At 36.9% G+C, this 21,039-nt stretch overlaps 1 protein-coding gene across 12 annotated transcripts in view; it reads left to right on the top strand.

The window, feature by feature from the left end:
- Window positions 1–21,039, top strand: part of BMPR1B (bone morphogenetic protein receptor type 1B) — a 399,701-nt gene that overhangs the window by 310,584 nt on the left and 68,078 nt on the right. For 3 of the 12 annotated variants that reach the window (XM_082728083.1, XM_082728084.1, XM_082728085.1), the window contains one exon: window positions 296–425. The exons of 5 other annotated variants lie outside the window; for them this stretch is intronic. In XM_082728083.1, coding sequence (XP_082584209.1) covers window positions 383–425 — 43 coding nt within the window. In that variant the 5' untranslated portion in view covers window positions 296–382. Of the gene's footprint in view, window positions 1–295; window positions 426–5,114; window positions 5,220–9,953; window positions 9,974–20,487; window positions 20,622–21,039 lie in introns of those variants that run through there. 4 more of the 12 variants (XM_082728086.1, XM_082728087.1, XM_082728080.1 and 1 more) reach the window with 4 other exon arrangements.

Raw genomic sequence — 21,039 nt, 5'->3', positions numbered from 1 at the left:
TTTCCCCCTTTACTCACCGGAAATAAGTAAGTTCTTTAGTAAAATATCCAGAATGCATGTAATAAAAAATGTCTAGATGTTTCAAGTAAGATTTCTGGTATATGTTTGTCTGTTTAGTAATACAAATTTTATGTGGGTATGTTCTTCACCAACATTTTTCATGTATTTTGAAACTTAGATTTTTGCCAATAGCTTTTATACCTCTGGTGCTTTTTATTACCTTATTTAGTAGAGAGTTGAGTGTTTGGAACTGGTCTTCAACCTAGAAGTTTATTAAACAATTTGATTTCCCAAGGGGCCAACACTACTGGAAAAGATTGCTATATACAAATCTCTAGGCCAGTGGGGATGAGAAAGATACTGCCCAAGGAAATTTACAGAAATGAAAACAAAATCACATCTGATCTGTGATCATCTTATAGTTGGTGAGTACACCTTAGTTTTGGACAAAAATCTTGTTATTTGAATTGAATCCTTGCTATTTAATCTCATGTTGACATTTTGCATTACAATAATAAGATGGTAAAGATCTCATAGTCTTAGCATGATTGGATACTCCCCAGGGCACAGAGACATTAGGGGCTACACTGCCTAACTTGCTATCAGTAGAGCATAGATTCTGAATACTTACATGAGATTTCAGCTGTGTTGCTGACAGTGAAATTATAATTCTTCATTAGCTGGAAGAAATTCTAAGAACCACAATTCGAGGACCTAGAGACTTCATGTTTAATTAAAAGAACCTTTCATATTTACTTACAAGAAACCAGGGTATTGACGGAAACTGTGAAAATGAACAAAAACTGTATTAGCGTTCTTTGTAGCACCAGAACCAAGTCCCAAGATGTGTAGTTGGAAGCTGGAGACCCAGGAGAACCAGTGGTGTAGTTCCCTTTGGAAAGCTGGGCAAGCTTGAGATCTCAAAAGACCCGATGTTTCACTTTGAGTTTGCTTGCAGAAAAAACCTGCCTCAGCTTGAAGGCAGGAAGAACTCTCTTACTTGGAAGAGTGCACTCTTTTGTCCTATTTAGGTGTTCAGCTGATTAGGTGAGGCTCATTCGCATTAGAAAGGCCAATCTGCTTCACACAGTATGTCAGTGTAAATGCTAAGCTCATCCCAAAATACCCTCTTGGAAATACTGGAATAATGTTTGACCAGATATCTGGGCACCCCTTGACCCTGAGTCAAGGTGTGCCCTTAAATTTAACTATCTTAATATTAACTTAAAATTAACTATCACAATAATCTATATTAAATCTATTCAAATTCATTTAATCAATAAACATTTTAAACATAGCTTTGTAGATTCAGCGTAAATTAAGACATTCTGAGCATCTAAAATAGAAGACAGGGGGCAGGTAACCCTTAGTAAGACCAAAATAAAGTATTATAAAATCAAGAAAAAAAAAACCTACAAGTTTTTGGAGTGTTTACATTCTTTCCCAAGACATTTTTCATGTATATTGAAGCAAACTACGTGGGACTAAAATTGAATTTCTCATTCTGAATTTTAAATTATTAAACAGACATTAAGAAAAGCATATACTTGTTCTTTTCTTTTTTATTCCTTTTTTATTTGTTTATGTCAAAATATATACTCGTGAAGTTGGTAGTATAATTATAAAGTAATGAATCAATATAAACTTACTCTGTTAAAAAACTCATCTGGTAGATAGCACAAAAAACATTCTTTAGCATTTTTTTTTGTCCCCAAGTTGCATTATTTTATTCTTATATCACAATTGTGAGCTATTTTGTGCTATGTCTTTCTGAAGTCAGGCAGTATACAGTGTTTCCGTTTACTGGACATGGTAGGTTAACAAAGTTTAGATTTTATTTTTTTATTTGAAAAAGCAGGGAGCATCCTTATAAACAATTATTTAGCCACAGAGTATAGCTTTTTATATTCTTATGAGTATGTAAGGACTGCCTTTATCCCATCTGGACCCAGTCCCATCCAGATTTCAGGGAGTGAGAAATACAAGGCAATGACTATTTTAAGAATCGATAAGTGTCCAGTTTTCCCAACACAATTTATTGAAAAGACTCTCTTTTTAAGAATGAAACTCAACCATTCTTTTACACCATACATAAAGATAAACTCAAAATTGATAAAAGACCTCAACGTGAGGCAGGAATCTGTCAAAATCCTAGAGGAGAACATAGGCAGTAACCTATTCAACATGGGCCACAGCAACTTCTTTCAAGACATGTCTCCAAAGGCAAAGGAAACAAAAGCCAAAATGAACTTTTGGGACTTCATCAAGATCAAAAGCTTCTGCACAGCAAAGGAAACAGTTAACAAAATAAAGAGGCAACCCATGGAATGGGAGAAGATATTTGCAAATAACAGTACAAAGTGCTGATATCCAAGATCTATAAAGAACTCCTCTGAGTCAACACACACAAGACAAATAATCGTGTCAAAAAATGGGCAGGAGACATGAACAGACACTTCTCCAAAGAAGACATACAAATGGCTAATAGACACATGAAAAAAATGTTCATCATCATTAGCCATCAGGGAGATTCAAATCAAAATGGCATTGAAATACCACCTTACACCAGTTAGAATGGCCAAAACTAATAAGACAGAAAACAGCAGGTGTTGGAAAGCATGCGGAGAAAGGGGAACCCTTTTACATTGTTGGTGGGAATGCAAGTTGGTGTAGCCACTTTGGAGAACAGTGTGGAGATTCCTCAAAAAATTAAAAATAGAGCTACCCTATGACCCTACAATTGTACTACTGGGTATTTACCCCAAAGATACAGATGCAGTGAAAAGAGGAGCCATCTGTACCCCAGTGTTCATAGCAGCAATAGCCACAATTGCCAAACTGTGGAAAGAGCCAAGATGCCCTTCAACAGAGGAATGGATAAAGAAGATAATGGTCCATATATACAATGGGAGTATTATGTGTCCATCAGAAAGGATGAATACCCAACTTTTGTATCAACATGGACGGAACTGGAGGAGATTATGCCGAGTGAAATAAGTCAAGCAGAGAAAGTCAGTCATATGGTTTCACATACTTGTGGAGCATAAGGAATAACATGGAAAAGGAAAAGAAAAGTAAATTGGGGTAAATCGGAGGGGGAGACAAAGCATGAGAGACTGTGGACTCTGAAAAACAAACAGGGTTTTGGAGGGGAGGAGGTAGGGGGATGGGTGAGTCTGAGGGCAAGCATTGCATGGAGCCCTGGGTGTGGTGCATAAACAATGAATCTTGGAATGCTGAAAAGATAAAAAAGAAAAAAAAAAAGAATATATAAGTATATTTGGCTTATTTAGACACTTTAGAGTCAAATACAAAACAAAAATCTGATTGTTCTTAAGTTTAAAAGTTAAGAAAAACCTTTAAATGATTTAATAATTCTGAATTTGGCTCATCTTAGAAATTATAGAACTAGGGACTCCATTAAGAAAACATTCTAATTTTCTCGACATCAATGTCTTATTTTCTCCAAATGTGACTGGTGTAGTCTCTTATTTATAGTTACAAGATTAATGACAAGATAGCTACTTTCGTAATGCATAGACTTTATAGACATAGCTTTATAGAAAGCTATATGTTTATCTCTCTTGGTTGAGGATGTAAAAGAAATGTTAAGAGAAAAGGGGAAAAATTGTTGCTGTATGTCTGGAAATAGCAAACATCATTTATTCTTCTAATTTTTTAGCCTGCTTTAGTAAGTATCAGATGTGGCGGGTTTTGGAGAGATTTGTTCTCGTGAGTTAATATTTGACTTGCCAGGCCTTCTGTATTTGCCGAGGTAACCTTGGGAACACTGGTCTTGCCTTGATACCTGGTGGTCATCTCCTTACTTTGGCACCTAGGAAATATTTGAGGTTTTGGCTTCATCAGGAGGAAGCTATTTGTGTGATAATATTCCCTGACTGCTGTGTAGGATTGGTGTAAAATACAGGACTTTGGCAGTGCTTTCTTTGAAGACTCAAATCTAATGTGAAAACCTCCCCCCCCCCCATTTTTTTTTAATGAAGAAGGTTTGTGGCACTTTCATAATAGCTGGGCCTGCCCTGTTGATTTAGATCAAAATCATTTCCTCCCATCATCATAACCATTTTACTGTTCAGTGGTGCAGAAGGCAGCGTGAAGAGTTGGTGAAATGTTTTGGATCATTCAGAAGTAGATGAAAGATAAAAATGGAAATATCTCCAACAGAGGTGATACTCTGGAGAACTTCTTATAAGAGCAAAAATAAAAGCATCCAAGTATCTCTACACTAAGAATTTTTTTTTAAAGTTTTCTAATGATGTGAATGATTCATATAAACATCTAAGACAAAACCAAAAGTTTATAAATCCGCTTAGACTTTGTGCATGCTTATTCCATTTTGAAGTCTTAACTGTTTTCTCTTTTAGCTTTTCGGGAAAGGAAACACAAATTCTCTTGATGTTTAATGAATATTTATGAAGTCCTCTGACAATTAAGGACTCATTAACATTTCACTTTAAAAGAAAAGAGTTAAAAACACTTTTAAGGCCAAAGCAGAATGTGGTAGCAAGGAGAAACTCCCATCTCTCTTTCATTGTTGTGAACTGTCAGGTCAGAAACACTGCAAATGAATGCAGATTTTTTAAAGAAAGTAGTTTGAAAATAATAGACATGTTTTATTTTTACACAATGACTTTCATTTTGTATTGACTCTTGACTTAGTGAGTAATTTTTGGCTTGTTTTCTGAAGATAGTCAGAAACCCTGCTTTTATCTGTCAAATAATGTGTAGATCAGATTTTGGAGTCAGACTCTTTGTGTTTAAATTTCAGTTTCAACTCTTTCTAGCTTTATGATCTCCAGCAAGTTGTCAGTGCCTCAGTGTCTGCATTGCAGTTTGGGGTGGGGAGAGTGGTGCTATAGGACTCATTAGCTTGTTTGACAAAGCACCTGAGTTAATGCATGAAAAACACTTAAAATTGTGCTGGCACACTGGTTTTCTTGGCTTTGAGAAATTTTTCCTGTCAATTTACACTACTTTGGCCCTTGCTTTAGGGCCTTGGTCTTTGTTTCCTCAGGCTGAGGTGCTGTAAGAATAGTTAGTGAATGAATCCTCACTTCTAATGGGTAGCACTCAACTTTCTTTTTTCATTTCAGATTTTCTCCATTCTTCATTCCCAGCACCCCAAGGCTTTCTGTCCGGCCATTTGTAGCTACCTTGGACTGCAGCTATTCTCATGGTCCAAGTACAATCCACAAAAAGTAAGAATGCCTAAATATACATTTACTCACTTTCAAAAGCACAGTCTTTTATGAATGAGAAATTTCTAAAGTCAACAAGCTTCTTTTTTAAAAAGATTTTATTTATTTATTTGACAAAGAGATTGCAAGTAGGCTGAGAGGCAGACAGAGAGAGAGAGAGAGAGAGAGACAGGGAAGCAGACTACCTGCTGAGCAGAGAGCCTGATGCAGGGCTCCATTCCAGGACCCTGAAATCGTGACCTGAGCAGAAGGCAGAGGCTTGACCTACTGAGCCAACCAGATGCCCCCCAGTCAACAAGGTTTCTGAAGCAAGAGCGGTTACACCATTTTTGCTGTCATTCCTTATAAATCATTGTTATTTGGTAGTATGGAAATAAAGAAATACATGAGCTAGAAATCAAATGGGGGCCTAGAAAGTTACATGCGGCTCATCATTATTTTAAATATGAAATAGAAGTATGTGTTGGGATGAGCAGAGAAGTCCCAAAACATCAGTCCACATCTGTCTCTTTCTGGGAGGCTTCACACTTAACAGATGTCAGCAGTGACCTGGAAGCCAAACCTTGGTAATTCTGCTGATAAATATATTCCTCTAAAGAACATCCCACTTATTCTTAAGTAATTTACCATCCTGCTTTGCTTACTATAGGTCACAAGTTTGAATTTGTCTTTGTGAAGTGCTGAGTTGCTGTTATTTAACTCAGAACTTATCTTTAAGTCAAGCCTCATAAATTTAATAATAATTAGTCATAGTTACCGCTGGAATTTTTACTGCTTTCACCATCTGCTCCTCTCAGTATATGCAGGGTGTTAGATCTATTTCACAATAACTGAGTAAACTTTTACTTCTAATAATTACTTTCTACTGGAGAAGTGATTGATATATTTAAGGTTTTTGAGAATATGATGGGGATCTTCTGTGACTTATTTTTCAGTTTTCTAGATGTATCATAGGGAGGTTTCATTTCCACTGGTTATATGTGCATGATACAGTATTGGTGATGACCCTGATATTAGATTATATTCCATTTACCATTCAGTGACTATTGTGTACTTGGGTATTTACTCCTAGTTTTGATGTTGTTGAATTTGTCTTTATTATTCTTAGCCATCCAATCCTCATTTTGGAGTATAAACTCTTGAGCTTAGAGAGCTAAAGAGAGAGCACAGTTAATTATTTCTGTATTTTCCAAGGAGGCTTGGAAATGGAATGGAATGCAGAAATGGAAATGTTCAGTGAATAGGCTTATCTCTTTCCAAGAGTTCTACCTTAACTTATAACCCTCATTTCATTGTATAAGTAGTAAAGTTTCAGGATGAACTGGTGCTCTGCTCTGTGTTCTGCAGGAATCCTTTCTGACTGTATTAACAATATACTCTAGAAACTGCTTAAAGTCAGCTTGTCTTTTAGTCCATTATTATCATGGTTATATTTGCTCGTATAAACTACTGTGAAAAGTTACAAAGTAAGTAATATAGTTTTTTAAAAATAAGATTTTATACTTAAAAACTTTGTTTTGAAGATTTGTGAAAGCTAAAATCAGAGTTGGATGAAAAAATGTGCCTGTTAGCATCAAATAATGAAATTCTTGGTCATGAATTTCAGCTAATAATACAGAAATTGTTCACATTTATATGGGGGAAAATTCTGCTTAAGGAATTGTTGTAACCATTTTACATATATGCATGAACAAATACTGTTATTATCCTCATTTGACAAATGAAAAATGGAGATTCTTGGAGGTAAATTGGCTGAGGTCACACAACTAATCTTTCACATTGATAGTTAACGGAGTGACTTAGAAGTAAATTATACTACTTAACTAGTAATACTTGATACTTGATAGGCTGGAATATACATGCAACTAACTCTTACTTTAGTTAGAGTAACATATACAACATTGTGAATCTCCATGGAAACATCAGAAAAAGAAGCATGTGTCTCTGATTGGGCAATGTGACGTAGATGGTGAAGGAGAGAGACACTGTTAGAGGCTGAAAGAATATTATGAACAAAGAAATGCGAGTATGAAGAACATGGTGAACACAGAGTAAGGTGTGGATAGGGAGTAGATGATGAGAGGTGATAAGGGTGGGAAGAGGGATGGGGCCAGTTCATGAAGAGCCTTGAATGCCTTCCTAAGAACTTTAGAAACATTAGAGCTTTTGCGTACTTCGTTTTAGCTTTTTCGTTTTGCGAGTTCATGCATGTGTGTTGTTATTTTTAGAAGGCAGCCGTGCAAATAATAGATTACAGAAGTGGGAGAGAGATCAGAGAGTACTATAGTAGTACTAAATAGGGGCAGGGATTAAGGAGATAGAAAGGAGGGGCTCCAGCCAGTAGCTCATATTCTGCCCAAAGGGAACATGGGAGACAGTCCTGTCCTTGCTGTTGGGGGAAAAGAAATCAAAGCTACTCACACCTGCTGATGGTGATGATAAGTAATCTTCCTTCTCCTTTTTATTATTATTATTAATACTGTTTTTATTGAGTGATTTGGTTAAAGCAGTTAAGTGGAGTAGTGAAAGTCTCATCTTGGCCTTAAGATCTCAGTTCTGATCCTCAGTCATTTAAAAATGGGAATAATTGGGACGCCTGGGTGGCTCAGTTGGTTAAGCAGCTGCCTTCGGCTCAGGTCATGATCCCAGCGTCCTGGGATCAAGTCCCACATCGGGCTCCTTGCTCTGCAGGGAGCCTGCTTCTCCCTCTGACTCTGCCTGCCACTCTGTCTGCGTGTGCTTGTGCTCACTCTACCTCTCTCTTTGACAAATAAATAAATAAAAATAAAATCTTTAAAAATGGGAATAATTGCACCTGCCTTGCTGGTCTCTGATAAGAATTGTATGAAACAATTGGTATTTGATAAATAGTAGTTGTATTTCCTTCATTTGCTAGTCATTTCAGGCATTATTTATTTCTGTGCAGCATACAAAGCCCATGGCGATAGCCTTTGTAGACAGTAAAGTGTTAACTGGCAAGCTGTTTTCTACAATTTTTAGGTTGTCTTTATACATTTTAAAGTGAGTGTTTGTATTATATAAATGTTCTCTAAGCTCTTTTCTTATTAAAAACCAGGAAATTAGAGTCCCACAAAGTTATATTATTGGCTTCACATGATTATATATCAGTGGAAGAGCTGAGGGAAATGATTACGTGTCGGCCAGTTTTAAAACTTCAGTAACACTTTATGTGGATGTTATAGAATGCACGTGTGTATAATTTCTGCATCTGACACCACATATATGTTCATGTAAGTATCTGGTGAAGTTTAAGATGTTATGAAGATATAAAATATCCTTAGAGAGTAATAGGTAGTATTACCTAGCAGTTAGCAGTAACATGTAAAGTGAATTGCATATGGTATATAAGGCATGCTGTGTGATGCTGTGTTAAAGTACATTTATGGAAAGTGCTTTGAAGGCAAAGTTGATATGACATACTAAACAGCCCTAAATATGAATAAGTAATATTGATATATTTCACGTGATGCAGTATTCTATAGTGCCGTTTCCTTTAACAGTACCACATTTCCTTATCAGTACTAGCAGGAGCCATGATAATGAAATTTCCACATGTCTTTTCTGAATAGTGAAATCATTTTCTATAATAAATGAGAAAGTGGCTAAAATTGACCAAGAATTGGAAATATGAATTAGTATCAGTATTTATGGTAGTCCCTGGTAAGTGATGAATGCCAGTATCTCATTTATCATGCTCTAGAAAATAGATTTGTGTGTGTCTATTTCTTAACTAGAGTGGGTCTTTAAATTGGTGGTGGATTCTGGTAGTGGCTTTATACTTCTGTAGTGGAGTGAAAGGTGTGTGCTTTTCTGTGTTACAAACACCAGAGTGTTTACTGTCAAGTTTGAAGCCTGGATTTCCGTAAAACAAAGCAAACTAGCATTTATTGGGCATTTACTCTGTTTCAGTCACTGGGCCTTTTGTGCTACGTGCTTTATGTAGTACTTCATTTAAACTTAGCAACAGCCGTGTGAAAGTAGACTTTATCATGCCTGTTTTCAAGAGGGAGAAATGGAGGTCTACAGAAACTAATGTATTTGCCCAGAGGCATACAGCTTATTAGTGGAACTGGGCATTGATCCAGACATGTACTCTCTTCTTTAAGTGCTGTCCGGTTTACGCTGGGATTAGAGACATCGTTCAGAGCCGTCCTCTCAAATCTATGTTCCAGTGTTATACTCTTCTTTAACCTAAAGTAAAATTTAGTTGAATTGACTCTGTCAAAGTCTTGTATTTGAGTTTGAAAATTTTATGGCTAGGGAGCAAAAAGAGTGTCAGAAAAATTCAGCTAAATTTTTCTTTTCAATTTTATTTTGTCTTTTTTTAAAAGATTTTATTTATTTATTTGAGAGAGAGTGAGCAAGAGAGGGGGCATGAGCTGGAGGAGGGGCAGAGGGAGAAGCACATACCCTGCTGAGCAAGATGCAGGGCTTGATGCGGGACTCAGTCCCAGGACACCGGGACCATGATCTGAGCAGAAGGCAGATGCTAAACCGACTAAGCGATCCAGGTGCCGCTGTTTTTAATTTTAAAAGGGGGAGATTTTACCAAGTAACAGTCATAGTTAGAACACACACACAGTTGAGGTAACATATCATAATATATGTGAAATATTTGTGTTAATCTATTCTCTCAGATGATCCTTGCAGCTTCCAGGATAGAGGAGTTGTTCTACACACCTGGTTTATTTTTTTATTGCATGTGTTCGAGGACCCTCATGCTATACTAGGAGGTGAGGATGTTGTGGTTAACCGATGAGATGTCATTCTTATTCTTATGCACTGTGTATCTATTCTAAATATTTCATCAGAGTGTGAAATAATAGCACCTTTAAGACCTCGTATTGGAAAGATACCTTCAGAATTCCTCCATAGAGTATTTGTAGGTAGGGGGAAAATGTTCTGCTAAGGGTGTCCCTTCTTCAAGACCTTTACATGATATAAAATCTCTGACTTTTCTTGATTCAGAATTGGCTGTTTTCTGCAGCATGGAGGAAAAACTGATTGCTGTTTGGAAATCATGACTTTAAGTGAGTTAAAGTCAAGACATAAACAAACGTAGTGAAAGTTAGAGAAAAGCTTGTCTCCCTGTATTCAGCCTTTTTTGATGTTCAGATATGAAAAAGAAAACCAACCAACCAACAAACAAAACATACAGCAGAAACAGAAAAGACTGCCTGTGACAGCTTACAACCCCAAATCAAAGCAAACAAACAAAAATCAACCAACTAATTAGTGCCACATTTGGAAAACTCTTTTTCTTTTTTTAATTACTTTTCTGAGAATGTGAGCTTTCTGTATCTGTTTGTTTTACTCTCCTATTAATGAATTGTTTCTTCTGAAGAGCTTTTCAACATTTCATAACTGGCAGCATCTAAGTGGTGTTAGGTCAGCTAAGGTTCTGTACGTTAATTATGCCATTTAGAGACCAATTAAGAGCATTAAAGCATATATTTACGTTAGTAATTGCTTTCACAGTCATTTGGTATACATAATACCTTTGTGAACAATATAGTGTTTCCAAGTGAAAATTTCTCTCTAGAGTTCAAAAGAGTTCAATGTTTTCTTAATTTTTTCTTTTAAAAATCATCTTAAACTCCTTTCTCTTCCACCATACTTAAAATCTCCTAACTTATCTTAAACTATGTGTAGTTTTCTATCTCAATTCTGATGGCCAATAGTTGGTCATCCCCTGTGGGAGTTCTCAAAGTATGATTTGCAAGCATAATAATATGTGTATACATAATAACGATGTATTTACAATGATAATGCAAAAGAGACAGTGGGTAGAACTGCTGGCAAAATATTAGCACAAATCAACACAGAACGCCAAACTGTATTCTTAAATTCTTTACTGCCATGTACTCATAGTAAAACAAGCCACCAATCATTCAGCCACTGAAACACCAAACCCGCCAACCAAATAAACAGTCACTCAACCAACCAAACACCAAACAAAGAAAGTTAGCTTCATCTAATAATATCCTGAATGAAGTAGTAAAAATTTTTAATTTTATTAAATTCCAACCTCTGAGTCAATGTCTTTTTACTATTGGGTGACAGAATGTGGATCATATGTAATGAAATTGTTCAGCATACTGAAGATTAGAGGTTACTTTGAGACTTTTTTCATGAAACATAACTTTTACTAGAAAGAATGACAAACTATGGTTTTTTAGGTGTATTTACAGACATAGCCTCAAAAATGAATGAAGTGAGCCCGTTACTTCAAGGAAAACAAATGACAGTATTTATTCCAAATGATAAAACTCAAACTTACAAAGAAAAAATTGGATTTTGCAAAGTCCGTATCTACAGAACTGATCTGCCTAGCTGAGTCAATCAGTTTTTTTTTTTCAACCAGTACCCATGTTTCATATTCATGTATGTGTAAAAAATCCAAACTATCCATGAGACAGTAGATTGTAATTTATCAGAATATGAAAATTTCATCAATAGGGTTTCAGATTCCACATTGCATCTGACTTTTAGGAGACTCCTACTTGTCCACTTTTTGTGAAGTATCACAAGCAAGGTGGGGGCAGCAGGCAGAGGCAGAGGGAGAAGCAGTCTCCCTGCTGAGCAGAGAGTCCAGTGTGGGGCTTGATCCCAGGACCCTGGGATCATGACCTGAGCTAAGGCAGACACTTAACAGACTGGCCACCCAGACGTTCTGTAAATGATTACCTCTCAAAACCTCCTTGAAATGTAGATATTAATATCATGAAGTGTTTGAGACCAAAGGAAATTAAGAATTTGCCTACGGTCACAACTAATAAATGGCAGAACAGAAATTCTTATATTTTATGAATGTAATATTTAATAACCTCTTTTCATGCTTTAGATATTAAAAAAGAATGGATACTAGCAAAGTAGAAGGTATGTAGGACCATAATGTGTTTGAAGTAGAAGGGAGGTTAGAAAACATATCTTGGTATCATCTTTTTTTTTTTTTTAAAGATTTTACTGTTAAGTAATCTCTGTACCCAACGTGGGGCTCAAACTCCCAACCCTCAGATCAAGAGTCACATGCTCCACCTACAGAGCCAGCCAAATCCCTTCTTCCTACCATATTGTTTTACCGATAAACTAATTCAGGGTATACAAATATATAGTATTGTGACCCCTAAATTGCTTTGAACCTGTCAGTATTTTTATCTATTTATTTATTTGGGAGAGAGAGAGAGAGAGAACAAGCAGGGGTGCTGCAGAGGGAGAGGGAGAAGCAGACTCCCTGCTGAACAGAAAGCCTGACACAGGGCTCCAGGCTCAATCCCAAGACCCTGGGATCATGACCTGAGCAGAAGGCAGATGCTTAACCAACTGAGCTACCCAGGTGCCTTGAACATGGCAGGATTTTTAACATAATTATTCTTATTTTTACTTAGTCTCCTTTTATTCCTTTTTTGTTTAGCAGATGAAAAGAACTTCAGTATCTTTGGCAAGAATAACTATGTTATTCTCACATAGATGTTTATGAAAACATAAACAAAAACAGGGGCGCCTGGATGGCTCAGTGGGTTAAGCCTCTGCCTTCAGCTTGGGTCGTGATCCCAGGGTCCTGGGATGGAGCCCCACATTGGGCTCCCTGCTCGGTGGGGATCATGCTTCCACATCTCTCTCTCTGCCTCCTTGTGATCTCAATCTGTCAAATAAATAAATAAAATCTTAAAAAAAATGAAACAAAAACAAACACAAAAGAGAAAGACAGAAGGTTATGGTAGAATAGCCATTGCTTTCTCTGAGGAAGGACAGATAGATACTCATTACTTCTGTTGGTAACAAAATTACCAATAGATTTTATTCTGGCCCTAGGAACTCAGTACATGTTAGAAATTTACCTGATCTAAAAAGAGTGATCTAAAAAGAGTGTATGAGGGAAGATTAATACCATGTTAAAGCAGAAGGAACTGCAGGTGTTTGGAACAAGAAAGTGTTTATGATAGTCAAGGTCAGACAACCCATCTCTTCAGAGTAGACTAGTAAGATTTCAGGATAACACTCGTGTTTTTTGTGATTTCTAGAGAGGAGGTCATAGTACTTACTATACTGTGTGTGCTGATGCTTACTCTCTTCACCTGCAACCCAAAATACCTTATGGAGGATGGAATTAAGGTTTGGTACCATCACTCTGTTTATTCCTTTTTGCCTATCTTCCTAGTTTGTTCCCATTTAATATTGCTAAGTAGAATTTAAAACAAGTGGGGCCCCTGCGTGGCTCAGTTGGTCAAGGGTCTGCCTTTGGCTCAGGTCATGATCTCAGAGGCCTAGGATCCAGTCCTGCATCAGGCTCTCGGCTCAGCAAAGAGTCTGCTTCTTCCTCTCCCTCTGCGCCTCCCCCCTGCATGTGCTCTCACTCACTCATTCTGCCCTCTCTCTCAAATAAATAAAATCTTTAAAGAAATTTAAAACAAGTTTAATCGATTGAGTTAGTATGCTGTGCCAGCATAAAATTCAACCTTTATTTAAATATAGTTTATGTAAATAATAAGCTCAAGGGAAATGAAAGTTATTTCCAGATTACTGTGTTTAATTTTGGGAATTCAGGACTGCTGTTCATTTTTGGCCGTTTGTCCTGTCCTTGCTCCCCTTTCTCTAATATAGCGTAGTCTCCTTTCAGTCTATTCCAGTCCCTTCTCAGCAAACTCAGTCATGCAGACTCTCAAGCATAAGTAACTTTAATATTCCCTCAATATGTAAATATAGTGTCAACCTTAAAATCTGCCTGAAATTAGGTGAGTGAAGTCAGGAATATCCACATTTATAGCCATAGCCTATATATATTTTTAAAAAGTGTACTCAGTTGTGAATGGTTTTCTGTGTTTGTAGCCAGGCAGGTTTGGATTTGTTTTTATCCCTCGTGTCCATGGCTGGTTATGATTTTAGGCAATGGGAAGTTAGATGTCCTTTCCCCAAATTCTTTATTAGGTAAGGATGGAGTTGGGAACAGAGGTATTACATGTTACAGGTTTGCAATATATTGGTTACCAGAGCAACCACGGTGTCTTGCTGCACATGAGTCTTTTCTGTAGAAACACCTGTTATCGCTGTTTGTTGCCTGTCCAGGGAATGCAGTCATGGGAAAAGCCGTCACACATGCAGCTCTGCTATATTATGGTATTGACTCAGGGTCATTGGCTTTGCAGTGAATTTCTAATCTAGACAGGTATGTTTGGCTGAGTCTTTTCTGGTAATCTAATTCATTCATCGGCATTCCTTACACAAACATGTCCTGAGAACCTGTGTTTACTACTTAAGCCTTATTGGTAAATCATCACTGTGCTGCTTCCCCCCCCCCCCAATAAACCATTCTGGACATTCTGGAGATTTCCACTTAGTAGCGTAGCTAAGGTTAGAAATCATGATTCTTACACCTGTTTGGAGTCTAGTTATCTTGTTACACATGTGACTTGTCTTATTGTAAGAGTTGGTGCTTGGTTACATGTTTTGAATATAAGTTACTACAAGATAAACATGTCAAATTTTCCTTTCAGGTTTTTTTTTCCCCTTTCTTTATAGTACACTTGTTTTCTCTTTGTCCTAAGCCCTTTCTTTAGCTGGGCTGATCCAGGCTGGGAAAACTACTCTTTGCTCATAACCTGGGAAGGAACGGATGAGGGCACGTCATTCTCTGTGTGAGAGGCTGTGTTCCTGGGGGTGCATCTGGCTGTGGGAGAAGAGGACACACAAATGGTGGGGAAACTCTCCTGAGATGACAAGCAAGGACGAAAGCTCACAAGCAGTGAGCAGGGTAGGGAGGGGTTGTTGAGTGGGGGGCAAATAGGAATATTTCACACCTGGTGTTTCCTATCTTCTCCATGGGAGTGGAGAAGAAGAAAGGAAACATCTGGGTCTTTAAGAATACTGAAGTTTTCTAGAAGACTTTGGGGGTTGGGAGGCAAAAAATGAGAAAGGAAAACAGAAAATGATCTCGGATCAAAGAGCACATACACTTGAATAGAGAGAGAGCCCTGTTCCCGTTTTCCCTGTATATCGTGGAATCTCACTGGTAAAATGCCTCTAGGTTTGCTGCTACTAAGAAGAAAAGCAAAGCTGCGAAACTTGGTATACATAGATAAGAAATATATAAGTAAATCTGTCAGCTACCGCCAGTACTGCAGCAGACATTGAGAATGGCATGGTGCAGCTCGCTGAACAGGCGCTCTTTTTCGGGGCATCACCATTTAGGCACTTGATGAGGGACTGAGAAGTAGAAAAAGGAAAAAATAATGTTTTAATTGTTTTGGTTTTGGGATTTTTAGCTGGGGGCGGGGTGCAGTTATTCAGTAGTGAGACATTTTTGAGGTTTGGAAAATACTAGGAACGTTTGGCAGGAAGAGATAGGTTTTATGACAGTAATTTGTTACTTGTGGGTCCTCACTCTGGACAATGTGTGTGAGAGAGAAGGAAAAGGAAGGCTTATAGAAATACTAAATTTTTGGAATAACTGTTAATCTGATTGACAGTGAATTATTAAAGTTGAAATTGATGTGGTTATTCTGGAGTATTAGTAAAGATAATCAGAAATCTGTGACTATTGGGTCATTTTACCGGGAGGCAGAATTTTTCCAATCTCAACTGGAACCTCGTCATTCAATGGCAAGAACGTTCTTCCAATCACTTCTTTTGTGAAAATGAAGAAAGGTGCTGTTTGTGTTGAATAGAGGTTTGGAATGACCAGGCATATGGTTTTTTAGCATAAACACTGGTCGTTTCAGAGTCTGAAATACTACTGCCATCTTTTCTGTTGCAGGCTGGTTACCTCCAACAGTCAAAATGTAGTATGGTTTTCCCAAGGTCTAGTGGCTGTTCATGTGAACCAGTTACTCTTAAGCATTTGTCCCTGATCTCCTCATATTTAAGTTTTTTTGTGAGTTGTCATAGCTTTCATGATGTGACGAACACTTATGTGTGTTGATGTTGAATATTTTACCGTTGCTGTACCCGTTGTATTGTCAGTGAAAGTAGAGCAGAAGAAGTGATATTGGAGAAAAGATTAAAGGTTTGCTAAGAGGTGAGAGTTTGTTGTTACTAGCAGAGATGCTTTTGAACAATGCTGCTAAGGAATAGATCTAATGAGATTTGGGGTGTTTTTTAAAATAAGTCAGCATTAGTGTAATATTCCTTCAGGGAGCATTTGTAATGCTCACAAGAATGTGCTGGTGGAAGGATCGGATTCCAGGCTAACCTTCAGTTGCTTTCAGTAGTTGACATAACACACACCTGTGTGTTCTCTTCCCTGACCTCAGGATTGTTTTGAAAAGCTTCTGACATCTGGGAGTGTGAAAAAGAGCAGATTTTGATTTGTTCTCTGACAAGTAGGAAAAATAAATTCTAAATGCACCGTGTTACCTGTGTATGGTACTTGAAGTAAGGGCCTTGATTTATCTTCTATCCTCGTCAACTGTGGAATCCAAGGTTCCATGAAATATTAGTGTTTTTCTGGAAGCATTTTCATATGCTGGAGGTAGAAATATGTATATATATTTACAGAAAAATGTAAATAAATGTAAAATAGCACTTAGGTTGTGTTCCACCCCCCCACCCCGGAAGAGTCATTTAGAAATTATTTCTCCAAATAGTTAAATTGTTTGTGTATCGGAAGACTGCTGACAAAGAAAACTGACCTAATTCAGCTTTACCTTTTATATAGTGATAGGTAATGCTCTCCTTGATAAACATACATTTGTTAAACATGAGTATTACCATAAATGTTGTCACTTAAGGGAATATATCTATCGAGTACCAGTAAATTTACTTCGAACTTGAACCCACTGCAATAACTTTGGTAACTGAATCAATTGGCCTTTTAAAATATATGTTATAACATATATCTTTTATATTTATAGTGTAAAGTAAAGTGGGATCCTGGATTGATCTTTATTAAATTCACAGATTTTTCTTCTCAAAATGAAGCTTTACTTGGTTTGGCCTCAGCAGCCTATTCCTTGCAATCTATTTAATTGAGTGGCTTCTGCTGTTTATTCTAAAATGTAGATAAATGGCTTTCAGCACACTGTTTATAGTTTAATAGTTCCTGAAGTGAGTCAACATTATCTGCTAGCGTCTACATGTCATAACTAATGATCTCTCTGCTTAGACTTTCTTGCAAGTGAAGAGACACTGAACTCAACAAAGGCAAGAGCCTGGCACAGTTGGGGGTGGGTGGATTGTTTGGGATGGCGCCTATTGGCTAAGACTTTCTTTGCCCCTTATTGGTATGAAATTGGAAGAGCAGTGTTACCTTTACCACAATTTTGGCATGCACAAAAGCTGTCACAAAATGTATATTCCAAAGGCTGGGGTGAAACTGTTTTAGGAAGTAGCTGTTAGAGGGGTGTGTTTTATTTCACATTCTCTATCTAATTAGTAATTAGCACAAGTTTAATACTTTTCTGGTCAGGCTAGTTGATTGGATGATAGAGAATGGGAGTCACCAGCAAATTTTCACATTACTCTCAAGTAGCTACTGTGGTTTTAGTGATGAAAACGAATATCTTTTGTCTGCCGAGAAAGATGGAAAGAAAATAAATAACTTTAATTCCTAAGTAGTCTTTGATTGTAAGTGGGGCCTATTCATTCTGAAAGATCATCATGCTCTTTCCTTAGGGAAAAGACAAAACAAAAAAATGAACCAGTATGAGACTTTGCTTCTAGAGAGGATCAGCAGGTCTGATGACCGTAATTGTTAGAGTTGATAAGTTTTACCAGTCTCCAACTCATTAAATAATAAGTCTTGCCTTCTCTACTGAATTATTTTCTGGGTTTTTAGTGGAGAGTAGGACATTCTGTAGGTAAACAGAAGGAAAGGTTTCTTAATAGCTGAAATACCAACTCTTACATTTTGGTAAAATATTTTGTTTGATCTCATATACTCTTTGTGAATGTGGACAACTTTCTAACTAATCTAATTAAGAGAGCCACTGTCCTTTGCTCCCATACAAGTATCACTAGTCTTGGGGAGCACTTTGGTAATTGAAATAGAACATAAGTAAGTATAGGTTTCTTACCTTCTTATACTGATTTTGAACTTTAAGATCATATACCCAACTTACCAAAATATTTCAGGGCAAAAAATACAACACACATAAATACCTATGTCGGTATGATTTCAAATACAGAAACATCTGAAGAAAGGGTTTATGAGAGGAAAATATTTTTCCTATAGCATCCTTGGATTCACATTTTTTTTTCTTTTTTTAATTGTTTGTGTGTCATGAGACCCCATACTAGTGACTATTTGAAGGAGAAGGAAAGAAACATTTTGGCCTTAGAATATAGTGTGTGGGTATGTACATTATTAGCATAAATGAGGAGATACAAATTGGATAAGGAAATACAAAGGAAGAAAATATAAAGGTAAGATCAGTAAGGATTTTCAAAGTCTGGGCCACTGAGTCTACTAGGCTTTATACAATTAAAAATTAAAAATAATAAGATTGCTTTTGGAGAATGTTTTGAAAACTGAAGCCTTTTGTTTATCAAAAGAGGGACAGCTTGAACAGTATCAGGCCAGAATGTTCCAATGTGTGCCATACTCAGATTTAAGATAACACAATCATTATAATAACATAGCCTCAGTTCAGATCTTTCCTCAGTGTTTCTGCCCAAAAGTCAACAAGATTATCCTTTGGCAAACTTATTCCTAAAAATCAAAGCTGAGCAGATGTGGTTCAAAATCTCAGCCTTATTTTAATGGCCAATTAATTCAGAGGAAAAATATTTTCATCTTAAAATATCAAAAGTCTGTACGTTGCTAGTCATATCCATATCCAGGAGCCAATTCAGCCATCTTGTTTTAATTCGGATGCCCAAACTGGGTTATGGGAATAGTCAGGAGAAGGTAAATAGAACATATTGTGGCATACCACCTAAATTTCGGTCCTCCTTTAGTGGGTCTGAGAGTGTTACTGGGAAGCCTAGATGCAGTATTATCTCTAACCCCAAAATCTGGATATAAGTCATATAATTTGTCAAATTCTGATTAGAGAGAATGTCTTTATAGTCACAGGAATTTTTTTTTCTCTATTGTTCTTAACATATATCATGGGGAGTTTTTCTAATTTTTTTAGTAAAGTGCTTTGCTTAGCAGATAGTAGGTAATTGATAAAAAAACATTAAAACCTTTTCTTTAATGTATATATTTAAGGTTTTTTTTTGAAATGGATATATTTTCTTCACTTCACCTCTTTTTGTGCCTATAAATTAATTTTTTGTTTTTATTTTTTAACCATCTGCTATTAGGAAAGGGTATCTGTTTTTTTTTTGGATAAGGTTTTAGATTATTTATTTAAAATGGCACAGCTACTAGCCTGGGGGCTAGATGGTTTTGTGCTTATATAGAGTGTGAAAAGGAAATGGAGTGTGGGCATTGGTGTGAGGGAATGGTCAGCAGCCCTTTTATGACTAAAGAACAAGAACAGCAACACTTCTGTTCTACTGTCCACTACTAGATTTTATGGCTCCTGAACATCGTGGCCATTTTTTCTTCCTCTCTGTGAAATCACAGTGCTGTGTAGTCAGCCTGTGAATGATACGTGTCTTTTAAATCAGTTTGGACTTGCTAGTCATTTTATGCTGGGTAAAATAAATATCTAAAGCTGGTATAACCACATGTGGTGAATAGGATAGTTAAGTCTCAAATACAGATTTTATGTAAAAAATGTTAATAAGTCAAATGATATGGTGGATTTAATAAAAACAAAAAAATTAATAGAAGTCATTTGGTTTTCAGGTTTCCCAACATTATGAAAGGTTCCAAATTGTAAGAGGATTTTGACTTTTAGGTTTGGTAAGCCTCTTTAAAGAAAGATTTAAAAATGTTTACATAGCTGATCAGCTGGTGAAGTTGTACTTATTTTAAAATAAACTTAAGAATTGCACATTGAAGTACCACTCTGAGTGGCAGCAGGGCAATATCGAAAATAGATTTCTAGGTATTTTAACGTCCTATATTTTCTGCCTTGGTTATAATCAGAGGCAGCTTTTAACCATCTGGAAATGATATATAATACACTGTGGTCAGTGACTTTTTTTCTTTTCTTTCTTTTTATTTATTTTTTTGATTCTAAGGTTTCCTTTCTCTTTTACCTTTCCACTGTCATATGCCATGTATCCTGAGCACAGCTCAATGCCTGACTGGAATAATCTCTCTTGCCAGTTTATAATCAAAGGGAGGACTGAAAAAACAGCTGAGCTGTATTAGGCAACCACAGTCTGGACTGCATTTCTTAACTGGGGAATAACACATCACAGGTGCAGGATTAGTGCTGCCTTCGGTGCTGGTCTTTTTAGTGGAAACCCCTAGCAATTCTGTGCCTCCTCCTCATGTCTCATCCCAGGGAACCTGGCAACGATCTATCAAGCGAACAGAAATCAAAAGTGAGTAGTGGGAGAAGCTTTATATCTTAGAGCCTGTTTTTACCCTTCAAAAATTGTTTGCAAGGCCAGTGAAGTCCATTTCGGCACAAGAAAAGATGATAGAACTTAATCTTTCTTGGCATAGAGGGTGGAATAGAGCAGTTCAGGGGGGTTCAAAAACTTTCTGTGCAAGAATCACATTTCAGGAAAATGCAGTTCAGCTTAGCCCTCCCAGGAGTCTATAATTTAGCTTACTTTTAACTACGGAAACTTTTACATGTGTTTTGTGCTGTATATGTGTTGGAGTGGGTGTGTGTGTGTTTACCCTGACACATTTTCCAACACTGTCATGCTTAGAATCAAGTGTTGGGGCTATGTAAAGTCCTTGTGGTGTAATTTAATTGTTCGTAGCTTTGACACTGAGAATTCATCTGTTCTC

This window comes from Mustela nivalis (assembly GCF_964662115.1).
Source record: "Mustela nivalis genome assembly, chromosome: 4".
Taxonomy (NCBI): Eukaryota; Metazoa; Chordata; class Mammalia; order Carnivora; family Mustelidae; genus Mustela; species Mustela nivalis.
This window is presented reverse-complemented; position numbering and strand designations above follow the sequence as displayed.